Raw genomic sequence first — 25,284 nt, 5'->3', positions numbered from 1 at the left:
CTTCACAAGAGACAGCTTGCACCTGTCACCCCTAGGCTTTTGAATACTGACCAAGGCTCTTGCTGCCCCCATAGTACCTTTTTAGGTACGGCTCACCATTCCCCACTTGGGAATTATAGAAAAACTCAGCAGCCTGAACATAAACCGCTAAGTCATGAGATGGGTTGCCAACTGGCTTACCAACAGAACTCACACGGTAAGAATAGCGGGCTCTAGGTGCGACTAAACCAGTCACAAGTGGTGTCCCACAAGGCTCGGTCCTGGGACCCCTACTGTTTGGCATATACTTCTCATAAGTACAGGCAAACACAGGAGGACTATGGCTAACCAAGCTCACTGATGACTGCAAACTGGGAGCCATAATTGACTCTCTGGCTGACACGGACATTCTCCAAAAGGGCCTTACTGAGATGGACACCTGGTGTCAAAGTCATGGTCTCAAGCTAAATGCCAAAAAATGCATAGTCATCCTGTTTGGGGAAAAACAAAACACCCATGAATTACCACATAGGTGGCAGCCCCCTTAATACAGAAGAGGTAATAAGAGATCTGGGGACCCAGGTAGATACTAATCTCTCCTTTGACAATCATATTGCCAAAGTAGTTACGAAATCCTTCTATGTAGCCCATCTAATTACTAAAGGGTTTGCATCTAGAAATAAAGAGGTTATAGTGCCCCTCTACTCATCACTTATCAAACCCATCATAGAGTACAATGCCCCATTTGGGATGTACCTCACAAGATATTTCCAACAGCTGGAAAGGCCACAAAAATACCTCACCAAGAGGATTACTGGCCTCAAACATATGTTCTATGCAGCCCGACTGGAAAAACTACGGGTGTACTCAGTGGCATATCGCTTACTCAGAAGTGATCTCTGCCTGACTTACAAAGCCATGTCCAACTCAGAATTGATGTACATGCTCCACCTAAAGAAATCCAAGTCACTGCGAGCCACTCGCTCTAGTGAGCTAAACCTCGCCACAACAATAAATAGAACATGCTGGAGGGATAGATTCCTGTCACAGAGACTCCCCATGCTTTGGAACAAAATTCCTAACTACATTAGGCAGAGCCCCTCACTAACACTCTTCAAGAGAAGCCTTGACGAGTGGATGGGTAACAGAAAATACACCCCTGGGATCACTTCATTGGTTCTTCTTGACAGAGGCTCAGTTAATTAATCAATGGGGCAGCTAAAGCTGACACACTCTGGCTACGCTTATAAATGCCCCCGGGCAGATAGCCTAGTACCTACCTATGAACCTATAAGATCAGGAGTTTCTGAAATAAACTTTAAAACAAGGTTTAGAAATAATGTCGTAACATCATGATATCATGTCATTCAAACCTCATGGGGCAGATACGACAGAAGTATATAACATTTTCTTTGAATTGCTGGAACTGACGATAATGCTTATTTCACAAACACAGTATTTTCATAGTACATTATTTTATTTTATTATTTTTATATTTGCTGTTTGGTTAGGTGCAGACCCTTTTTAACCATGACCTGAAACAGATGTAGCTATACAAACAGGTGTAGATGCTATGACAAGGTCAGACTTTTACAGTAAGTTTAAGTAAAGAATTAGCAGATCAATATTTACAGGAAACTCCAACTTACTTTGGCTACTTTATACAGACATTCATTTTCAAACAGACATTACTTAGACCATATTCCTTAACAAAAGCACATTGTTTTATTCTTTTGACCTACTAAAGTGCTTCTATAGCATTTAAGTCAGTTGTACATGGTTAGAAACATGTTTGTATTTGTATATGTTTGCATATATCCATTTATGAGGACTATGCCATAGGGAGCATCTGAAACTTAGCAATTGTCAATGTTATAGATACATTTGTATGACTCCTTTTTGTTTTTAATCATTATGACTGGTGGTGAGGCATTCCAGGCAGTAATGGCAGGATTAAATTGAGGCCTGTACAATGTGAACACCTGCCCATTTTTCTTGTGGATACCATAAGAAATAGTCTTATGGGAAACTTAGTTGTGAGTGGCTGCCATTAGTTGGAGTATCTTCATTTGCATGTGGAGGATGTTTGAAACAGGGTCATTCTAGCTCTTACTGCTATCTGGTTAGTTTTCCTTAAAGTGAGACTGTGGTGTTATCTGGTATGCTAGTATGAGCCAGTCTGACAGCATCACAGTTTACATCCCCTGATTGCAGGAACTCCCTAGTCAGCCTCAGCAAAAAGCTGAGATCCCTCATACAATCCTCCAAAGCTAGTTACGAAAATAAAATTGGCACTGATTCTAAAGACAACCACAAAGCATTCTACAGCTATGTCAAGAATCTCAATGGTGACACTCAGATCTGTTCTGAGCTATAGCACAATGGCACTAGATATACAGAACCAATTGATATTGCCAACATCCTGCCAGATAGGTTCAGTGCAACCTTCACCCCCCCCCCCCCCAAAGGGCCCATTACTATACTGGAAGAATGCAAAGCCCCTGTAATCATGGCTGCACAAGTAAAGACTGCACAACAAAGCCAAGAACACAGCATCCATGGGATCTGACAACATCCCAGTCTGCGCTCTGCACGAACTATAAATGAACTGGTACCCCACCTAAGAACCATGTTCAGTCATAGCCTCATTTCAGGCTTTGTGCCTACTGAATGGTGCACAACAATGGTTATCCCACTCCACAAAGGGGGCTCCACCACGGACCCAGGGAACTACTGCCCCATTAGCCTGACGAGCCTGGTCTGCAAGGCCATAGAACATATCATCTTGGAGCTTATAAACAAGGACATAGGTAACCTCCAGACTCTGGACCCCACTCAGTTTGGGTTTGTAAAAGGTAGGTCATGTCTCCTAAACCTGATTGACTTCTTTGAAGCAGTGACCAGAGCCATGGATGAGGGTAAGGTGGTGCATACAGCCTATCTTGACCTCGCCAAAGCTTTCGACACCAACCACCACTCTGGAATTATAGATAAACTCACTAGACTGGGCATAAATCCCTATGTCACAAGATGGGTGGCCAACTGTCTCACTAGAAGAACCCACACAGTGAAAGTAGCCAACTCCAAATACAACTTCAGAACAGTGAAAAGTGGAGTACCACAGGGGTCAGTCCTGGGTCCTCCCCTGTTTGGCATATACTTCTCAGAAGTCTAGGCTAATACAGCAGGTCTTTGGCTAATGAAGTTTGCAGATGACTGCAAACTAGGTGCCATAATAAAACCACCTAATGATGTGGACATTCTGCAAAGGGGCCTCACTAAGACTGATGCTTGGTGTCAAAGTCATGGCCTCAAGCTCAGTACCAAGAAGTGCATTCTCATTGCCTTTGGGAAAAACACTGTACCCATGAATTGCCACATAGGTGGCAGCCTACTAAACACTGAAAGTGTGATAAGAAACTTTGAGACACAGGTTGACAGTAGTCTCTCCTTTGATAATCACATCGCCACAGTAGTCAGGACATCTTTCTACATGGCACACTTCATCACAAAAGGGTTCTCATCCAGGAAAAAAGAGGTCATTGTTCCTCTCTACTCATCCCTCATCAGACCCATTATAGAGTGCAATGCCCTGTTTGGCATGTACCTCACAATACATCTACAACAACTAGAAAGGCCACAGAAATACCTCACTAAGAGGATTACCAGCCTCAAACAGAGTCCATACGCAGACTGTCTCAAAAAACTCCAGCTCTACTCCGTCGCTTATCGCCTACTCAGAGGCCACCTCTGCCTAACATACAAAGCCATGTCAAACTCAGATCTGTTGGACATTCTACACTTAAAGAAACTCCAATCCCTCTGAGCCACACGCTCTAGGGACCTAAACCTTGTTGCCACAATAAACAGAACATGCTGGAGGGATAGATTCCTGTCCCAGAGACTTCACATGCTCTGGAACAGACTACCCATTCATGTCAAGCAAAGCTCCTCATTAGCCCTCTTTAAGAAAAATCTTGACAATTGGATTGGGAAATAGGAAATTCACCCCGGGGATCACTTCTGTGGCTCTGCTTGACAGGGGTACAGGAAAATAACTTTCTTGGGTGGCGAAAACCAGGGAACTTTTTTGGCTAGGCTTATATAGACCCCAGGGCTGATAGCCTAGTACCTACCTATGAACCTATGAACATGTGAGAGAGTTTGTATATGTTTTGCACAAGGGATGAGTTTAAGTTTACTATTGGTAGACAGTATTCTATTCTGAGAATCAGCACCAAATTCTGAAATCTCTAATAACTTTAATACTTAATATGTTAAAGAGCCTGCAAGTAAACTTTATTTGCTGGAAGAATTTCCTTTCCTCTGAATGAAGAGTGAAGGTCAGGTTCTGGCCAATAATTAATCTTAAGTAATTTTGTTGAGTGACTTGAGATACTGGGTTTCCATATAGTTCTTTTATTTTAATTGTGTGTGTGCTTGTGTGTGTGTGTGTGTGTGTGTGTGTGTGTGTGTGTGTGTGTGTGTGTGTGTGTGTGCATGTGTGTATCTGTGAGTATATATGTATACATACATTTTAAAATATATTTGAACAGGTGACATATATGACAGTTTCTTTTGATCATTGATGAACTTTGAGAGAAAATATGTCAAACACGTTCACTAGTGACTGTGAAGAGGTTAGACACTGTTATTTGTGCTGGCATTTCTGGCTGTTTTTTTTGCATGATTTTGGATTGGCCTGTATGTTGTATGCCAGCATGATTGGCTGTGACATTGTGGATGGGTTCTTACATGTCAATTTGTGGTCTGTTTGTACAGAATGTTTTGGAGACAGTATCCTTTTGCATTTCTAGCTGTGCATGTTTGTGGGGAACAATTCTAAAGGCAAACTGTCTCAGATTCAGCTGATCTGCAGATTATGTCATTGGAATGTTGATAGTTGCTCTGTGTTATTGTTAGAAGCTGAAAGACAGCTGTTGGTTGATTTTCAAAATATGAAATGAACATTAGAATTGGAACAGTTGTGACAGTTACGCTAGTCTAGAAAAGAGCCTGTTGAAGACAGTTACAGAAGTCAGTTGTCAGTTCATAGGATCATAGGAGATTACTAGGCTATTGACCAGGAGGTCATTTTAGGCTTAGCCATTTCAATCCAATGTAATACCATAGAGGTACTAGTCAATACCCAGGATTGCATTTGGTGATGACTGCCCATGTTCAGGAGGGTTGTGGGTGTTATCCATGGTAAGAATTTATGGTGCCCTATCCACTCATCCAGGTTCATCTTGAACAGTGTCATATAGGTGCTCTGTTTCACATGAACTGGTAGTCTGTTCCAAAGACGTGTCAGTCGCTGGGTGAAAAATCTGTCCCTCCAGCTTGTCCTATTTAAGTTGCAGGCCATATTTAAGTCCCTGGAATGGGTAGCCTGAGATCCATTTGATTTACGGATATGCAATAAGTTCATTAGGTTTGGTACTCGGGTTGCTCTGTAGGCCAGGCATAAGTCTCCCCTAAAAATCCTATGTGATACGGAGTATAGTGACAGGGATTTTAGTTGGCCCATGTAAGGCACATGCTGGAGGCCATTGATCTTCTTTGTCAAAAACTTCTGAGATCTCTCTAATTGCTGTAGGTGCTTAGTCCGGTACATACTAAATGGGGCATTATACTCAATTATGGGCTGGATAAGTGCTGAGTATAGGGGGGTTATAACTTCATTTGCTCTTGAGGTGATGCCTTTACTAATCAAGTGGGCTACGTGGAAAGCTTTCCTTACAATGGTAGACACATGCTGGTCAAAGTTAAGGTCACAGTCAACCTGTGATCCCAGGTCCCTTACCACTTCATAGATACTTAGGTTATTGTTATTGATTTGATAGTGTGAAGGAACATTGTGCCAAAGGGAATGATGATGCATTTCTTTGTGTTATGTTTGAGACCATGACTACTACACCAGTCGCTGGTCTGTGTGAGGCCATCCTGGAGTATACTGACATCATTTGTGGATTCAATGATTGCACCTAGTTTGCAGTCATTTGCAAACTTGGTCAGCCACAACCCTTTAGTTTTGATCTGAACTTCTGAGAAGTATATAGCAAACAGTAGGGGACCCAGCACTGACCCCTGTGGCACCCCACTGGTACCATGTCTGCTGGTTGATGTGGAGTAACCCACTTTGATATTTTGTGTCTGGTTTGTGAGCCAGTTGTCAGCCCATCTTACAACGAAGGGGTTTACATTCAGTTTGCTAAGTTTATCGGTAATGCCTGAATGTGAGAACATGTTGAAAGCCTTTGCCAAGTCGAGGTCTGCTGTGTGCACATATTTGCCCTCATCAATGGCCTTGTCACACTTTCAAAGAACTCCACCAGATTTTGCAGGCAGGATCTGCCCTTCATGAAGCTGAACTGGGTAGGATCCAGGGTTTGGAGGTAACCTATGTCTTTATTTATGAGGCCCATAATGATATGTTCCATGGCCTTGCAGATGAGGCTGGTCAGGGTTATGGGTCTGAAATTCCCCAGGTCCATTGCTAGGCCACCTTTGTGGAGGGGAGTAACTGTAGCTGTTCTCCATTCCACAGGAACAAAGCCTGTGGTTAGGCTATGATTGAAAAGGGTATTTAGTGGTGATGCTAGTTCATGTTTTAGCCTGTTTAGAAGACAGCCTGAGATGTCATCTGGTCCTATAGAGGCCATGTTCTTTGCCTTGGACAGGGCTTTGAGGACATGCTCTTCAGATATGTAAGGTGGTGGGATGTTTGGGGGAGGGTTTTTTGTAAGTTAGGAGGGGATAAGGGAGTGAAATTTTTGCCAAACCTGTCTGCTAGCAGGTTTGCTATCTCTGTGGGATCAGTTTGTGTGATACTGTTGACCAGCCATTTTGCATGCTTGGGTCCTTCTCTTTAGGTTGCATACATAGCTATAAAAGGCCTTATAGTTATCCTTGGCAGTACTTGCTAGATTTCTCTCAAAAGAGCTCTTCGAAGATTTGACAAGTCTTATTTTCCTGTTAAGGCTGAGGAGGGTGCTTTTCCATTGTTGGGTCCTTGTCTTTGCTTTCTAGGACAGCAACTTTTTGCATTGATTGTAGAGTTTGTTGATGCTGGAAGCCCACCATGGCAGCTTGATTTTACTTGGAGCTCTGGCTTAGATTCTATCTGATGCAGCCTGGTTTATACATTATGCAAGTGATTGTACAGCTCTTTAAGCTTTGGCGTAGTTACCACGTTCAGCTTGGGATGGGGCTTGGAATGCATTTATAGCTTCACCTAGGTGGGTATAGTTTGCCTTGGTGAAGTGTTTAGCCTGATTTCACCCTTTGTGAATTTTGGTGTTAGTGTCAGTTAGAAGGTGGCTGACTTGTGGTCAGTTTTAACTAATGAGGGTCCAACAGTAGCAGCAGTGCACTTTTTTGACATGTTGGTGTCAGTTAACAGCCAGTTGTGAGGAGTTTACAGATGTACTGTGCAGTGGACACCCAAAAAAGGACCCACCAAGAACTGTAAGCCTTTCTTTGCTCTATTGTAATAATTTAGTTTATATCAGGGACAGTGTTCTTTAGTCAGACAAGGAAATTATAACTAATCAGTTAGATCAGTTAGAGTTTTTCTAAATGGTGGATTTCTATCCTTCAGTAGTGATTTCATTTTCCTGGTGATTGAGTTCTGTTTGTTTATTGGAAATTACTGTTTTATATTTTTAATCATTTTACTCATTATTAAATATTTTTATTAACTTACATTGTGGCTGGTCAATCAGTATTTTCTTTAGTGATTTGAGAGTGGTTATACTTGCCTTGGTAACTTCCAGGCCACTCCGAAAGCTTGGCTGCTTAGGTCATTTGCCACTATTTGTTTTAATATTTAATTTTCATAATTGAGCACCACTTTAAAGGGCATGAAGACACTCTGATTGTTGCCGCATTACCATATTATTTTTGGGAAGGGACACAGCTGGAAATCTGTGTCATGCTTTCTCAGAAGTGTTTGGATGTGTGAGATTTAATTTATTTAAGTGTGAATATATCAGTGGTCTTAACCTGGGACACATTGCTCTGAAGTGTGTAATAAAGAGTTACATTGGGGTGGACAGAAGTATACAGTCCAGTCCCAGGTTATAGACCATGTTCCTTTTGTGCTCATAGGGGGAAATTGTGGGATATTACTCCAGTTTAAGTGACAGTCTCTCATTGGAGTCAATAGGGAGGATTGAAGCTCCTTAGTTACTGACCCAGGATAGTGGTAGACATCACATTATTTGGTGGCAGTTCAGTGGGATATTATATGGACGTCACATTGACCACTATCATCTATACAAAAAAGCATCCAAATGCAGTGATTGCAAATGTAATCAAATATGTTACATTTGCAGTCACTTGAAACAACTAAAAACATTCCTTTTATATGGGGGGGGGGTCTGCCCCCACACCACAGGAAATGAAATATACTAACTCCATGGTCACACGACTGTGAAAAAAGAGGATAACTCATGAAGTATATTACAGTTGAACTGTTGGAGTTCATCTGTAATATATTTTGACCACTTTAACCAACAAAAAAAATTACCAAAACCAGCGGCACATGATAAATGCATGCTGCGAGAAAAAAAACAATGGCACCCATACATATCCATATACTTAAATATGTGTGTGTGTGTGTGTGTGTGTGTGTGTGTGTGTGTGTGTGTGTGTGTGTGTGTGTGTGTGTGTGTGTGTGTGTGTGCGTGTGTGTGTGTGTGTGTGTATATCTATATATCTATATATATATATATATATATATATGTGTGTGTGTGTGTGTGTGTGTGTGTGTGTGTGTGTATATATATATATATATATATATATATATATATATATATATGTGTGTGTGTGTGTGTGTGTGTGTGTGTGTAGAAGTGCAGTGTTTCATGACTTTGAAAGCTATAAAAAACTTAGGACTGCTACACAGACAGTGGCCAGAAGCCGTCTTTCTCTGATGAATAAATTATATTAAAAGCTGTTAAACATTTCACTCTGTCACACGTTTTTGTATACATGCTTTGGTTAACAGCTGTTCAGGAGGCATCCTAGGCAGAAGTGATGAAGTGCCTGAGATGGGTGGTAGAAAGCACAGTGTGTGACAGATGAAGAAATGAGGATAAGAATAGAAGCTAAAGTAGCTCAAATTGCAGAAAAGGTAAAAAAATAACACATAACGATGTTCTGGGCACATGTACAAAAAATCAGAAGACAATTTGGTGAAGAAGATTTGGGACATACAGAAAGAAGGCTAGAGGAAATGAGGGTGTCCATCAAAGAGGTGGATGAATTTTGTGAGAGATCTGCAACAGCAACAGTCAGGCATGAGTATCAAAAAGATAGGAGAGTGGCACTGAATAGAGAGAGAGAGAGAGAGAGAGAGAGAGAGAGAGAGATGGTGACATTTTACATGACACCCTGACCCCAGGTAGAAAATGGGAGAAAGGGCTTTGATGATGCTGATGATGAGGAAGCATCTCAGGATGCTATCAGGGCCCATTTATGAGAGAGTTTTTATCTTTATGGGAATCACCCTTCCTAATTTTTGCCATACTTTCTTTCCTATGTTGTATATATTGTTTAATTTGGGATTCTACCAAGGCAATTTGTTTCTGGGGCTAGTTCTGGATTTACTTCTGGTAGGTACAGCAACCTCTATGAAACCATTGACATGGGTGTAAAGAGTTTCTGAGAGCAGTTCAGTCTAGGTTGCTGTGTTCTCAGGGTTTGGAGGGGCATTGGATTTTGACAAACCATCACTTAATAAAAGGTAGTTTGCCTTAGAATAGTTCCTAACTGTTACTCAATTTATTGGGGTTAAAGAGTTGATTCTGATTTGAAAGGAGATGGCTTAATGGTAGAACCTTACAATGGAGGGCGAGGTATGGGGTGGTGGAGCATTCACCCATATTTGTCAGTACAAATCCAGTATGTTGGAGCCTCTAGAGGCCATTTTCACTATTTGGTTAAGGGTGTTTGTATTCATGAAGTGTGCCTGTAGATTTGAGGCCGCATATGATTCCCAGTCTATACAGGGGAAGTTAAAGTCTCCCATGAGTAGGGCGTTACGTTGGATGATTAGTGTCCACAGTAGGTCCAACTATGCACTATGGGCTTCTTGGGGCATGAAAGGTGACCTATAGATAGCTAGAGGTGCAGTAGAGAGTCGATTATCCAGACATCAATCATCTGAAATGTCAGTTATCTGAACACAACCTTCCTAAGAGTTGCATCTGTACGTGCGTCTTTCCCACACCATGGAATTTAATGTTTGTTGCCACTTCCACTCTATTCATCTACAAGTCAACAAGTAAGTGTGTGTGTGTGTGTGTGTGTGTGTGTGTGTGTGTGTGTGTGTGTGTGTGTGTGTGTGTGTGTGTGTGTGTGTGTATTTCATCCTGTAAAACTTGCATCTTATAGCAGTGAAACCTAGAAATTGTGCTTTGCTGATTGACTTCTATACCTAAACAGCAATCAGTTAGGTACAGTAGCTCAGAGGGTGTTCTTTAAGGCATTAATTACCCATGCTCAAGTCATTGTTTCAGCTGTAGTCCCACTGAAGAATTCTCTTGCAAATGCTCCACTGCCCATCCTTCTAGAAAGGAGCCTTGATCCATGTATAGATTTGAAAAAGTGTCTCTCTACATTCATCTCCTTCTGTATGCAATTATGAAACATATTTAATGCATTGACATTTTCAGACTTGTTTCCAACCCCAGGGTATTTTCTGAGTATATGTTAGTAATGGCCCTTCTTAGGCAAACTGGGATCAAAATTTTGCAGTTGATCTGCTATTTAGCCTTTGACTTGATGGTCCTTTCTGGAGTTGCCCTTCAACATTTCTTGATGGCTTGATGGCAGTTACAGCTTGTCTAGCACTATATTGATTGCGACACCATTTTTGTTAAACTGGTTGCTTTTTTGGACTATTTGGACTGTTGCTAACTGGAGTTTCTGCATGCTAATGAATTAGATTTTTATTTGTGCCATAGTGTACTGTTCTAATTCTACCTTCCAAATGACTCTGCCAGTTTAGTAATTTGTCATGTCAACATTAGAATAGCAACATTAATATTAGCTGTCTGGACAATAATATACTGTACAGTTTTGTACAGATGTTTTTTGTCTGGTTCAATTATATGTTAGATTATTCGAACAGTTTGATTAGCCGAACTACCATAGGTCCCAATTAGTTCGGAGAATCGACTCTCTACTGTATGCTTGTTATTGATGTATATTGAGACACCTCCACTTTAACCCTTGTCTGTGCAGCTATTGGTCTAAAAGAGTGGAAGGCACTGAAGCCTTGCACTGCAGGCATACTTTTTGCTGCCTTAAACCATGTCTCAGTGACTGAACAGATATCTATAATTTTGATTGTGAGAAGGGCTTGGAGCAAGCATAATTTTTATTTAGGCTCCTGGCATTGAACAGTAATACCCAGAGGTTCAGTTGAGTTGATTTTGCTATGTTGTTAGGTTTGTCAATTTGGCATTTCCTAAGAAGGCACTATGGGGTGGATAAAGTTTTAGCCAGTATTTGAAAGCCTAGTGGGGACATCCTTGGAAAAGCAATGTGGTCCGTTAGCAATGTCCTCCTAAGATATTGGATCCTTTTAGAATGATGCCAGAAAGACAGCCAATTGTTAAAATCAATCATCGTTTGCTCATATTGTGGCATCATCCTTGGTGATGATAACAGGCTGCTCAGGCTCCAGCCTGAGATACATAGTCTGAAAGCTCCATAATTTCTCTCTTCATATAGTCCAGGGAGGTACATCTCAGCTCATTTATACCTACATGGACTATGATGGAATCCTACTGCCACCTGTGATGTAGTTGTCCAAGAACAAACTTACAAATGCAATAAAGTAACTTTTTTCAATAAAACAAGGAAATAAGCAGAACAGTACAAAGCAGTATCACCACACAGGTATCTATAAGTGTGTGCAGCTTAAACATTTAAACAGAATTGAAATGAAAGCTTTTTTCTCTTTTCTTTTGATGCAAGGCTTGTTACTCACAGTTAAAGATTTTCCACACCTTTCCACTTCTTGTACTTACATGCATTTATATATATCTGTATATCTCTATATATACATTTATGTGTACATACACACAAACACTCACACAGACAAACAAATGCGCACAAACACATTTAGCAACTCAAATGACTGACTGAAACTCAGCTAATGTCTGTGTTAGTAATGTAAATGGTGATCCTTTGTGCATATGTGCATATTTTATTGAATAGAATTTAAAATATGTGTAGTTTCTTGATGGAGTATTATGTTTGATCACATACCTCTCAACTTCTTAGAGCAAGAAATCTGGACATAGCCATAAATAAAAGTGAAATAAAGGCCCAAAAATAGGGACAAGTTTTAAATATTGCTCTTACAAACTTAGAAAATTGATAGAGTAACATGTTTTGCATTAGCATGAATTTTCTGAAGGATATGAAGTCTGAAACTCAAATCTGTGTTATTATTTTCCAACTTTAATCTTTAACGATTTGCCACTAATTTGTCAGAAAACCACAAGTTTATGAAAAACAGGCCAAAAATAAGAGGCAAAATCTGGACATTCTGTGTAAATTTGTACAGTTGTGGAGATATGCCTTCTTTTAAAAATTAAGAGCATATTTACCCTTGCCTTCAGAACAGAACTATTTGGGAACCTCCTGACAAGTCTTATCAGCTTTGCTGATCTGAGATGTTGGTGCTTTGAGGTGTTTAGCTATGATGAGGGGGGCTACAGTCTGGTACCTAAAGGAGTCTACATGCTAAAAGGTCTGTGTTGTATCACATCTCTTCACCCACTATTCTGACAAATTACTCTGATAGCTATGCTGTACTGTCTGTATATGTGTGTGTGTTTTTGTCTTATTTGTATTTGCCTGTAGTGGTATTTGAGTTAATGACCTGTTGTGCTCTGTCAGAGGTTCATTGTTGATAAACTGTGGAGAAAAGAAGGCTCTATATTATAATAAAGTCATTAGCATACAACAGATCCAGTGGCAAAAACATAAAGCATAAGTAGAGTGGTGGCCCAAATACTGACCCCTGGAGCACTCCAGATTGCAGAAGGGTAGGTTCTGACAAAAAAATTACTGAACTTTCCTCTGAAGTACCAGTTTCTGAGCTAGCTGGTATAGTCTCCTTTCAACAAAATGCAGACAATTAATATTAAAATGATCATAAAGCCAAACCCTTGTTAATGTTAAACAGTGGCTGCTGCATCCCATAATTTCATGAGACACAAATATCTCAATATTTAAAATTCAAAAATGTAGACTACAGACAATGATTAAGTGGTTTGCTCTGGGAATTTGGCAGTTAAGGGTATTAAGTGTTACCAACTAATGCATGATCAGGTCATTTTGGATATCATTTTCGGGTTATGTCTAGCAGGGAAGATGGAATGGAAGTTCTGAAACTTTTTTTTATTGCAGAATTGATACTTAAGAAGTATAATAGGAGATGCAATAAATACAATGATAAAGGGAATGCTTTCTGCCCTAAAACTGTGATGGTCATTTACAAAATGTTTAATTTAAGTAGGCTTGTACTGGTGCAAGTTGAGTAGGACAAGGGTAAAGTGCTGCATATTCGTAAGAGGGGACAACTCATTGCTTGTAATGTAATCATACCCCTCAACTGTCCTTGATTTTCCCTCTTTCTTTTGCTGAGTCTTTCACAAAACTTGATTTTCTGGTAAATACCTGAGGATTACAGACAGTCGGTACTACAGGACATTAAAGTCTTCATACATTTTATACATAGGTTCATAGGATCATAGGTGTTTACTAGGCTAATGACCACAAAGGCCTTTTTAAGCCTAGCCATGAATCCTAAATCTCTGACAAGCTCTGCTACCTTTGATAAGTGTAAGCATGGGCCTAGGAGATGAACCATTTACAGGTTACCTGTGTCCATTAGAGACATAGGTTCTGAAAATATATGTTGATGCAAAGCCTGTTGTTCTATTAACTTTTTAAGTGAGTTAAAATTAGATTTAAAAACTGTCCCTGAGTTTTGGGCCTTTGTCCCCCCATTATTTATGTACTTGTCCAGAATTCTCGAGCAAAGAAATTGAGAGGTATGAACATAAGAATATAGGTACAGTTTTCCATGGGTGAACTAATGTCTAGCATAAGTAATGTGTGAAACAACATGCATTCAGTCAATATGTCTAGTTCAAGTAATGTACATTGTGCATCTAACAAGGTGAATACATCACAAAAAACTCTGTATTACACTCTGTGGTGACTGAAGTGATAGATTTAGTTGTCATTTCTGAAAAACTATGTTTTAGAGTATTGCCCCCCGCCAGTAACAGATGCTCCCCTTTGTAGTGTGGCCCTGTGGAAGGGTCATTAAGATGCTACTCTGACTCATGAGGGAGGAGCGTATGCAAAAATGGTGCTGCCTGATAGATTTTGAGCTTACGTGACAAAGCTAGAAAGGAGAAAGTCCAAGAGAAATGCAAGTAAATATTTCTTTATTGAAAAAGCAGCACAGCAGATATGTGATGCATACTTGTAATGGCTGAAGGCTTCATGTGTGCATGGTTCAACAAAGGATATAATTAAGTGGGGGGGTGGGGTATTACAACCAGCACTTGGAGATGAGGCAGGAGAATAAGAGGACCTTTTTCAAGATGAGTTTGGTGGAAAGTTTTATTTTATTTAATTTACTTTTCTTCATTTTATCCATTTTCAAATCGGGTAACTGTTCAAGTCATATGACATGGGAATGACATAGGAGGACTTTGTTCAGAGTCATCACACGGTAGACAAATGGAAGCTGAGGGAATCAAGTCTGTGACTCTATGATAAAGTGCATAGTTGTAGTCTCCTGCACTAAACTGTTGCATCATTTCATATCAGGAATCACATTGTGCAAGACCATCTGTTTGCATCAGCAATTAAGCAGAAATGCTAGAGGGGGGATGATGAAAACAACTATCAGCTCATAGTTTGGCAAGACAGCGCAGAGTTGTCACTTGTCTATTATATTATTCTGTGCAAGTCACTGAACCACACAGCATTAATGGGTTGTCCCTGAAAAGAGGCATTTATGCTTAGTGGATTTACAAAGTTAACAAATGAAATCAAATTAAAAAAATGGCTCATTCTATAGACTTGACAACTTGCATATGACCAGATCTAGAGCTGTGCACGAAGTGAAAAGACATCCTAGAGGTCATTTCTCAGTAACTGGAACTAGAACAAAAGAATTAGAAGGGTATAATTAAGCAAAAAACGATGAGTGGGTTTAGGTATGTTGAGGATTTACCCACAGCTGGTGTGGTTTGATCACAAAGGTGAAGCCTGAGTGATTAAACAATGTCAACTGTGAGTAAATCCTCAATATACTCTCACCAACAATTCAATTATTGTTATTATACAATGACATTACTTAAAAAAGAAATGACTTACCTTTCTTAAATCATGTCTTTGTATAATGACGCTATGGTGTCCCTCCCTGTTTCTTCATTCTTCAGCATTTGTTGATATACTGCACATGCATACAGGACTTACATCAGTGTTGTGGAAAACAAGCAACAGAGAAAGGAAAATCTCCATTGATTTTTATTATTATTATTATTATTATAAAATCTGTACACTCTAGAGGCACAAGAGAGACAGGGCAGAAATACAAGGAAAATCAAGTACGCTTCTTTACTTTTGCAGAACATACTTGATTTTTCTTGTATTTCCTCTGCCCTCTGTATGAACCTCTCAAGCTCTTAGCTCAAGACATGTAGACAAAGTCATAAATAAATGGGGCAAAGGCTCCAAAATGGGGACCAATTGTAAATGTTGCTCTTATAAACTTAGAAAGCTGCGAGAATTAAAAGATTGGATTATTGTGTATTGTCAGAAAGATATAGAGGCTGAAACTGAAATGCATGTCTTTATTTAGTGACTTCATTCCACAGTGATTTTTTGGAAAACCAAAAACTTTATGAGGAATAGACCAAAAATATGAGGAACCAAGTAAACATGGAATAAAACCTCATACAAAAGCAAGTAACCGAAAATAGTGACGTCGATACTAGTCCTGCAGTAAATTAAATATGATGGAAAAAAGAATCAACTTTTAAATAGCATCCAACTTCTTTAATAAAATTGTTAAGTGCTTTTGTCCAAATACATCAATTGGACTTCATCAGAACTATCATGAATAGTAACCCAGCCATCCATTTATATAAAAAAATTTAAATTTAAAATCCATCATATGACGAAATACTTTATGCTGCTTGACATTTCCTTAAAGTAATAGGAACTGATCAATAAATTGCATAAATCCCTAAAATCTGTCATTTGCTCATGTAAATATAAATGCATATAAAACAGTCCAATACCATATCTTTTTAATTTAGCAGATCTTAGTTTTAATACACTGCTCATAGAAATATGCATCATTCATTCCCAGTGGTGTACTGGCATTAAGTCTGGTCTGCCATAAAAGTTCCCTGTACTCCAGTTTGTATTCCCAAGGATAACATCTTGGGTTCATGGGAACTTTTTTAGAATAAAAAAGAACAATTTTTTATTACCATCACATTTTTCCTTGTGTTTGTAAAGTGCGTTATTTCTATTGAAATTATTAATATCGTAATTGTGGTCATATATTCTCTTTTTCAATGCACATTCTGTCTTACCAATGTAATAGGCATGACAGAAATCACAAATCATCAAGTAGACCACCCTTGTTTTATTGCAGTCAAAGTTATTATATGGTTTAAACTCCATATTGATGGTACTGAGTTTTAATTTTTCTCCCTGAGAAATGTATTTGCACTGGGGACACCTTCTGCATTTTCTCATACCCTTAATAGATTTGTCCCCAGAACTAACTTTATTTTCTGCATCTAGTTTTTCTTTGATATTAAAATGCCTTTTGTATATAAATCACGGCTTATTCCCTAGTACATCCTTACAATTTTCATCATATTTGATACATTTCCAATTCTTGTTTAATATATGCCTGACTTGACTGCTCTCAACTCAATATTTAATTGCCATAGTAAGTTTGTAATTGTCTGTGTCATTACTACCTTTATTCCCACCATGTTAATTGAAAGAATCATCACCTGTTAAGGGAAAGAATATCTTGTCTTTCCTCTTTTTGTATGACTTCATCACTAATTTTGTTTAAAATTGTCAAGGGATCCCCCCTGTCTTTAAATATTTTATATAAATTTTCAATTTCTAATGAAAATAAATCTTCCCTAGATATAAGTCTCGGTGCATAGACCATCTGGCCCTTAACTAAGGCTCTGTTTTGGTACATTGAATGGTTACTACTAAAGTGTAAGAAATTATTTGAATAGGTAGGTTTCCTAAACAACTTGAAAATAAATTCACATCTCTCAAAATCCATCATTATAGTAACATCCAAGAAGTTAATAGTGTCATAAGAATGTGTAGACATGAACCTCAAAAACTCAGTGGTGGAATTTAGGTATCCCACAAATTCATTGAACTATGAGTCACTACCTTTCCAAACGATGAATATGCTACCCAAAAATCTCAAGAATTTACAATATAATGCATTTAAATAGATGTAAAAACACTGTTTTGCTCCCAGTGCCACAGAACTATATTTGCATACAAAGGGGTACAAGCAGCGCCCATTATAACACCCTTTGTTTGTCTAAACTATTCACCTTCAAAAAAATATATAATTATTCTGTAGAATAATTTCCATGAAATCCCCCACCATTATGATCTCATTATTGGCCAAACTTTTAAGGCCAGTGCAGGCCTCCTTGAACCAGGCAAGGTCTGTTTTGTGTGAAATACATGAAAAAAGATTTATGACATCTATTGTTGCAAGTAAAATACCATCGTCAAAATATTCATTCCTTATGTTGGACAAAAAGTCCCATGAATCTTTGAGAATGTAGGGATATTGTTTCTGGAATTCTTTTAGCTTCCCATCTACATATACTGCCAAAGGGTGTGTTTTGGAATCAGTGGCTGCTACTATAGGACTCATGGTAGGGTTTTCAGCATTCTTATGTATATTAGGGATAGCAAAATTGGATAATCTACTTTTAAAAAATATACAGATTATAATCAATAACATTTTGGTCTATCAGATCTTTTAATAGGACATCTATATTAAAATATTTTCTATTCTCTTTGTTCATAGGAACTCTTATTATATTGGGTGTCATCATTTAAAACCATATACATTTTAGATGCATAATCAATTGCATTCACTAACACAGTCCCACTTCCCTTATCAGGTTTCATTATTTTAATTTCCTTATTACAAGACAAATCCTTTAAAAGTTTAGATTCTTCCTTGTTTAAATTATAATTCATACCAAACCTTTGTTTGTATAAATTTCTGTTGTCCCTTTCACGAAAGTTCTGGATTAATTGTAGAGTGGGATGCATGGGAGGATTTAAGTACGTCTCCAAGTAAACTTTTCTGTAGCATGGAAAGTATTATGTGAATACTGAAACAGCTTAAAGTTAAGTTTTCTTATGAACAGTTTCAAATCAGTCAGTAACTCACTAATATCAGTTTTAACCTTGGGCACAAATATAAACCCTTTACTAAACAAATTGTGATGTCTCAAATTAGTTTCCAAATCACTATATATATATATATATATATATATATATATATATATATATATATATATATAAATCTTAAAGCGTTTGTATTCAGTTACTATCATGTTGCCATTTGCAACCTAGTCAGTAATACATGTTTTAACAGGGCCCATATCATTGTTTATTACAGATGTATTTAAATTGTCCACTGATGTAGTAATAAAACACATGACATCAGTCTGATCTAAAGATGATGCAACCAACATAGTGTAGTCTGCCTGTCCTCTCCATTTTTGCTAAAACATTGGCCTAATTCCTTTGGGCTATTGTTATTGACCAACGCAATAGGGGAAATTGTTCCTCTTTTAATAAAACATCCTCATTGTATAGTTCTGCACCTTTTCCAAAATTATCTGGTTCTTCAACAGTACTGCTAAAATTAGAACCCTCACTGGCAAAATTTGATTTGCCTATATTGCAGTCTGGTTTGTGTTAGCTGTTCCGTTCCCATACTCAGCTTCATCCCTTTGAATTTTGTTTAGTATTCTCAGTTTTATTTTGCTCAATGTGTTTTCAATGTGGACAAATACTCTGTTATATTTTCTGGTCTTAATCTCAAACAATAAAGCTTTTTTTTAAAGAGGCATCCAACACGTTAACCTCATCAAGCAACCCTGCCATAATTTTTTCATTGTGTTGAATAAGGATTTCCATAATTTGTACCCGACAGTAATTGAACATGGAAATTAGTTAAACTATCCCATTTGGGATCTTCCAGACCCTCAGACCCTCCAGTACCTTCCTGTTAGCTATACATTCTTTCAGATACACATTATTTAATTGCAGCATTTTAAATCTGGTAAGTTTTTTTAAATCAATCCAGCTGTATATCAAGGGTGCCACTTAACCCTCTGGGTGCTCCGGGTCTGTTAAAAGCCATGTTCATTTTGTGCAGCCACAAGGATCAATCAAAACTGGTAAAGTCCTCCTTCACAACATTGTTCAAAGTATTTACTGAAATGGGTATCAAAATGCGAGATCGCAGAATGGTGTCATTCTGTTTGTATAAATCAGCTACAATGGGAATTAAAAGCTGGAACAATAGGGTAAGACAACAAGTAATTGATTTTATAGACTCAGTTGATCCAACCCCACTGGCCAGTAAACCATCACATTGTTACACGGTTCCAATTGGAAGTGCTCATTGCAAGAAAACATCTGTAGTGAGGACATAGTATGATTCCAATCAGGAAAACATACAACAAACCAAGTAAAGTTGGAATAAAACCTCACACAAAAACAAGTAACCAAAAATAGTGAAGCTGTAGTAAATTAATTAAGATGGAAAAAAAAAGAATCAGCTTTTAAAAAGAATGCAACTTCTTTAATAAAATAGTTACATGCTTTCATCCACATACATCAACTGGACTTCATCAGAACTACCATGACTAGTAAACATCCAAGAAGTTAATAGAGTCATAAGAACGTGTAGACGTGAACCCCAAAAACTCAGTGGTGGAATTCAGGTATCCCACAAATCTATCAAACTGTGAGTTACTACCCTTCCAAACAATTAATATATCACCCAAAAATCTCAAGAATTTAACAATATATTGCATGTAAATAGATGTAAAAACATTGCTTTGCTCCCAGTGCCACAAAACTATATTTGCATATAAAAAGGTGTATCAACTTCAGAAGGTCAAAGTTTCAAAACTTCGAACTTCAAATGTCCACGACCATAAGAATGAAGTTTTGAAACTTTGAAAACCTAATAAAAAATAAATAAAAACAACATTTTTTTAATGGTTTTGCAGGAGGGCAAGCCAACCCCCCCTACACCCCCCACACCCCCTGCTACTTAAATATACCAACGCTGAGATCCCACTACAGTGAGAAAAACAGTTGTTATGGGCTGTACAGAGAGCTCCATTCAAAATGTTTGACGTTTCAAAACATTGATCTTGGCTTTTTGAGGATCAAAGTTTTGAAACTTCGAGCCTCTGAAGGGGATACAAAAAGGCACAAGAGGCACTCATTACAACACCCTTTGTTTGTCTAAAGTACTCATTGTCAAAAAAATATAATTCTTCAGTGGAAAAATTTTCATGAAATTCCCCACCATTATGATCTCATTATTGGCCAAACTCTTAAGGTCAGTGCAGGCCTTCCTGAACAAGGCAAGGCCAATTTCAAGTGGAATACATGAGAAAAGATCAACAACATCTATTGTCGCAATTAACATGCCATCATCAAAAAACTCATTCTTTATGTTGGCAAAAAGTCCCATGAATCTTTCAGAATGTAGGGATATTGTTTCTGGAATTCTTGTAGCTTCCCATCTACATATACTGACAAAGGGTGTGTTTTGGAATTAGTGACTGCTACATTAGGACACATGGGAGGCTTTTCAACATTCTTATGCATCTTAGGAATGCGAAAAATTGTAGGAACCACTGGGTAATCCACTTTAAAAAATATATACAGTTTATACTCAATAACATTTTGGCCTATCAGATTTCTTAATAGGATGTCTATTTTAAAATATGCTGTAATCACTTCATTCATAGAAACTCTAATGTACTAGGTGTCATCATTTAAAACCATATACATTTTAGATATGTAATCAGTAGCATTCATTACCACAATCCTACGCCCCTTATCAGGTTTCATTATTCGAATTCCCTTATTACAAGACACATCCTTTAAAAGTTTTTATTCTTTCTTGTTCAAATTATAATTTGTACCAAACCTTTTGTTTGTATAAATTTCTGATGTCCCTTTCACAAAATTTCTCGAATAATTCTAGGGTGGGATGCAGAAGAGGATTGTAAGTACTTCTACTAGTAAATGTTTCTGTAGCATGGAAAGTATTATATGAATACTGAAAAAGCTTAAAATTAAGTTTTCTTATGTACAGTTTCAAATCAATCAATAACTCACTAATATCAGTTTTAGCCTTGGGCACAATTTAAATCTATTAAATTTGTAAGATGGAAGTGCGTTGAAAAAGAGAATATATGAAAACAATTATGATACTAATAATTCCAGCAAAAACAACGCACTTTGCAAACACAAGGAAAAATGTGATGGTATTAAAATATTTTTTTCTTTTTTCTTTTAGGAAAAATTCCCATGAACCCTAGAGCTGGTCCTTGGGAATACAAACTACAGTACAGTGAACTTTTATGGCAGATCAGACAATGCTGGTACACCACTTGGAATGAATGATGCTATTTCTCTGAGCAGCATATTAAAACTAAGAGCTGCTAAATTATAAGGACATGGTCTTGGAGTGTTTTATGAGCATTTGTATTTACATGAGAGAATATTTTAGGGATTTAAGCATTTTATTTATCAGTTGCCATTACTTTAAGGAAATGTCAAGAATCATAAGTATTTTGGCATATGATTGATTTTAAATTTTAAATGTTGTACATAAATGGCTAGGTTACTAGTCATAATACTTCTAATGAAGTCCAGTTGATGTATATGGACAAAAGCGCTTAACTATTTTTATTAAAGATGTTGCACGCTATTTAAAAGTTGAGTCTTTTTCCCATCTTACTTAATTTACTGCAAAAATATGAGGCAAAAATCTGGATAGTTGAGACTAATGCCTCTGTACCATATACTAATAGAAAAAAGTCTGGCCGCTCAATAGTACTTTAGAGACCAGATTGTTTTCTATTTGTATATACTGGCCAATCAGTGTGCACCTTTTTGAATATTAATGAGCTATCATTGTATAATGCAGGTGAGTTCCATGTACTTCAAGAAAATGAATGTCTACCTGGAAGTGGAAGAAAGTGCATAAAGACAAATAAATGTATTTTTGTATTTTGTAAGAGGATTTCAATTATAATCTTAACATTTATGATTACATTAGGTTAGTCAGCATCATTCCAACTATTATTTTACATTTTTATCTTAAATCATTCTGAATTTTCTTGCAAATAATCACTTTTTTATAAGTCATTGTTAATGTTATGGTAAATATACATGTTCTTCATACGGATCATTGTTGCAGTAGTTTCATGATATACAGGAAATAGATACAGGCCTAAGAAGACAGACTCCCAGAACCCTATAGATGTTGTGGGGAGGTCTAGCTCCTCCCAGCACCAGGACATAAGGCTACATTCTGAACAAAAGGCGTAAGAGATCAACTCCATCTTTTGTTCTTTTTTGTTGTAGGCATACCTAAACTTAGGTGAAAAAGACTGTGGTTCATCAAGCGTGATGTTTCAGCCCTAGAGATCCAAATTACAGAGATCTGTGAAAGCTAAATGGCCAACTAGGAAGTCTTTTTTTTATTTCTGTTCTTTGCTGTCTTGTTTATTGGTGAGAAATGCTCAGGGAATCCATTTCTGGTTCCTGGAGCATCCATCATGCTGGTCAAAGAAAGACTAGAATTAAGAATTCTTAAGGGAAGCAGAACCACAATGAGTGACATGATTAAGGGGGGGAAGTCTTCCCCTCTGGCATCCAATACACCTGAGAGTACTGAATCCAGTGAGTATTTTCCCAGAGCTAGCTTTGGCATCTGTTTTAGCTATGGGCCTTTATCTGGATTCTTGGAGATAAATATATCAGTGGCTTCCAGCAGATACACCTTAGCTCTTTCATAACTTGTAGCCTCAGTGGAAGCTGAGTCCACATTTGACAAAGTGGCTGATCATGACATTCACATAGAAATAGTGCCAGCAACAACCATTTCTGACTCCGATACATTATGACACACACTTTGGAGAAAACAGGTATATCATTTTTTCTAAGAAAGCCCATGTGGCTGAGCTGGGATCGTCATGCCACTTTCCTTCCCAGAAAGCTTTGACATGTGAACAATGTACCTCTTGCATATCTGCATATCCCAGGCTTTACAGGCCATGGTTTCTATAATGCCAGTTTTTTTCTTTATGGATCATTTTAAGAGACCTGAAACAAACTGAGTAGACTTCCCTTTAGAGCAAAAATGAAACACAGAGTTCAAGAATCCAGGATGGCTCAAGCACCACAGCTGGTGGTCAAGCATAAAAATTGGGTACAGTGACAACATCTAGGGTAACAGTTATATTATCCAAGATTAAAAGGCATGCCTGATTATGAATCCAGCCCTTCCCATGATATGAAATGATAGCTACTTAAGGAACACTTGGAGAAGGATATCTTTTTCAGACCTCCCTCATAAGAAGTTTTCAAAAAGAAAAAAAAACTGTTAAAAGGAAAAACAATGAAGATAATCAAGCAGTCCCTCATCCTCATAAACAAGAGAAGGTGCTCTTCCAAACACTGGTCTTTCTACTCTCATCTGATCTGGTGTCAGCAGGTCAAGCAGAAGAAAACCTTTGAGAAGAAGAAATGACAAGGAAATAGAAATCATAAGTCATGGAGGGTATACTGGCAACATCTCTTCCCTACCTCCACTATGGCAAATCTCCACCATCTCCGTGGGGGGGGGGGGGGGGTCTGACCCTTTTCTGAAAAAATAGCTGAAGATAATCTCAGACCAGTTGATCTTAGATATCATATCTTGATGGTAGAAAACAGAATACAAGGCCTTCCTCTCTTTTGTTGGGGTGCCTTCAATTCAAAAGGGTCCACTAGAGTCATCCTTGCTTCTCGTAGATAAACCACTGTTCCAGGGTACAATAGAAAACATATCTACAGAAGAGCTGAGAAATTTTTTTGTCTATTCATGATCTTCAAGAAAGGAATACCAAGGAGACTGATTCTGGATTTTTTTAAGACTAAATCTTTTCTTAATATACAAAATACTTACTTTGCAATTCCTCCTGCTTGTAGTACTAGTGGTCACTATGCACCTCTAGGATACCTACTAATGTGCCAATATGCAAAGAGAAGAAAAGATTCCTCAGATTCACAGCAGGAGATCTCCACTCGTAGTTTGCTTCCTTACCCTCTGGTATCTCTATTTTTCTCATGGGCTTCATAAAATGTCTAGCCCCAGTGGTTTTCTAAGGACCAAAGTAATTCACATTTTCTCTGTGTCTCAGAGTTTACCATCTGTAAACTCAGTTCAAGGAAGTGCTGCAGGAGGCATTCTCATGTACTGTCAGCTACATCCAGAATGTGTCGCTCTCTCAGAACTTACCCAAGTGCAGCCTAGTACCCAGCACATCCAAGGCCTGCCTGGGAGCTCTAACGGACACAGTGCTGAACAGGGTTTTCTTCCATAGAAAAAAATATGTTCCTAGAGGATTTCTTCCAGCAGGGACCACAGATGACAATTCTCATAACAAGTTAAATAGGTCCCCAGGCTACATAACATTCAGCATTCCAGTGGTGCCTTTGGTAATGCTCCATATGTGAAAAATCCATTTGTTCCTATAGAACATATGGGAGTATCATTCTCAACCCCTGGAGAAGGAACCCCATGCAATGCACACACACACAGTGTGCCTGGTGGGCTTGTCAGATCATGACCTTTTTATCCACACTTCCACAATCAAACCTTGACTACTGATGCATCAGTCTGGTGTGGAGGTGGAACACACACCTACAATTTCAGGGTGCAGAATCACTGGATACAGAAATAAGGGAAACATCATATCAACATCAAGGAGATTTTACAATGGTACTATCTGTGAAGGTATTTAAACAGGTTTGGAAACTGGGACTCCTCATCTTAAACACACAGAACATCACAGTTGTGCAACAGGTACATAAAATAATAGGGAAGGGGTACACTCATACCCTTTTCTAGCTTACCCACAAAAGGCT

At 38.2% G+C, this 25,284-nt stretch overlaps 1 protein-coding gene across 1 annotated transcript in view; it reads left to right on the top strand.

The window, feature by feature from the left end:
* The window catches only part of SLC12A3 (solute carrier family 12 member 3), a 564,508-nt gene that overhangs the window by 364,378 nt on the left and 174,846 nt on the right, over window positions 1-25,284 (top strand). Inside the window, exon 26 of the mRNA XM_044079103.1 lies at window positions 25,239-25,245. Within this exon, the coding sequence (XP_043935038.1) occupies window positions 25,239-25,245 (7 nt within the window). The remainder of the gene's footprint in view (window positions 1-25,238; window positions 25,246-25,284) is intronic.

The sequence above is a fragment of the Protopterus annectens genome, chromosome 8.part0, assembly GCF_019279795.1.
Source record: "Protopterus annectens isolate FY-2018-M chromosome 8.part0, PAN1.0, whole genome shotgun sequence".
Lineage (NCBI taxonomy): Eukaryota > Metazoa > Chordata > Ceratodontiformes > Protopteridae > Protopterus > Protopterus annectens.
The sequence above is the reverse complement of the archived record's forward strand: the minus strand, read 5'-3'. Positions and strand labels throughout refer to the sequence as shown.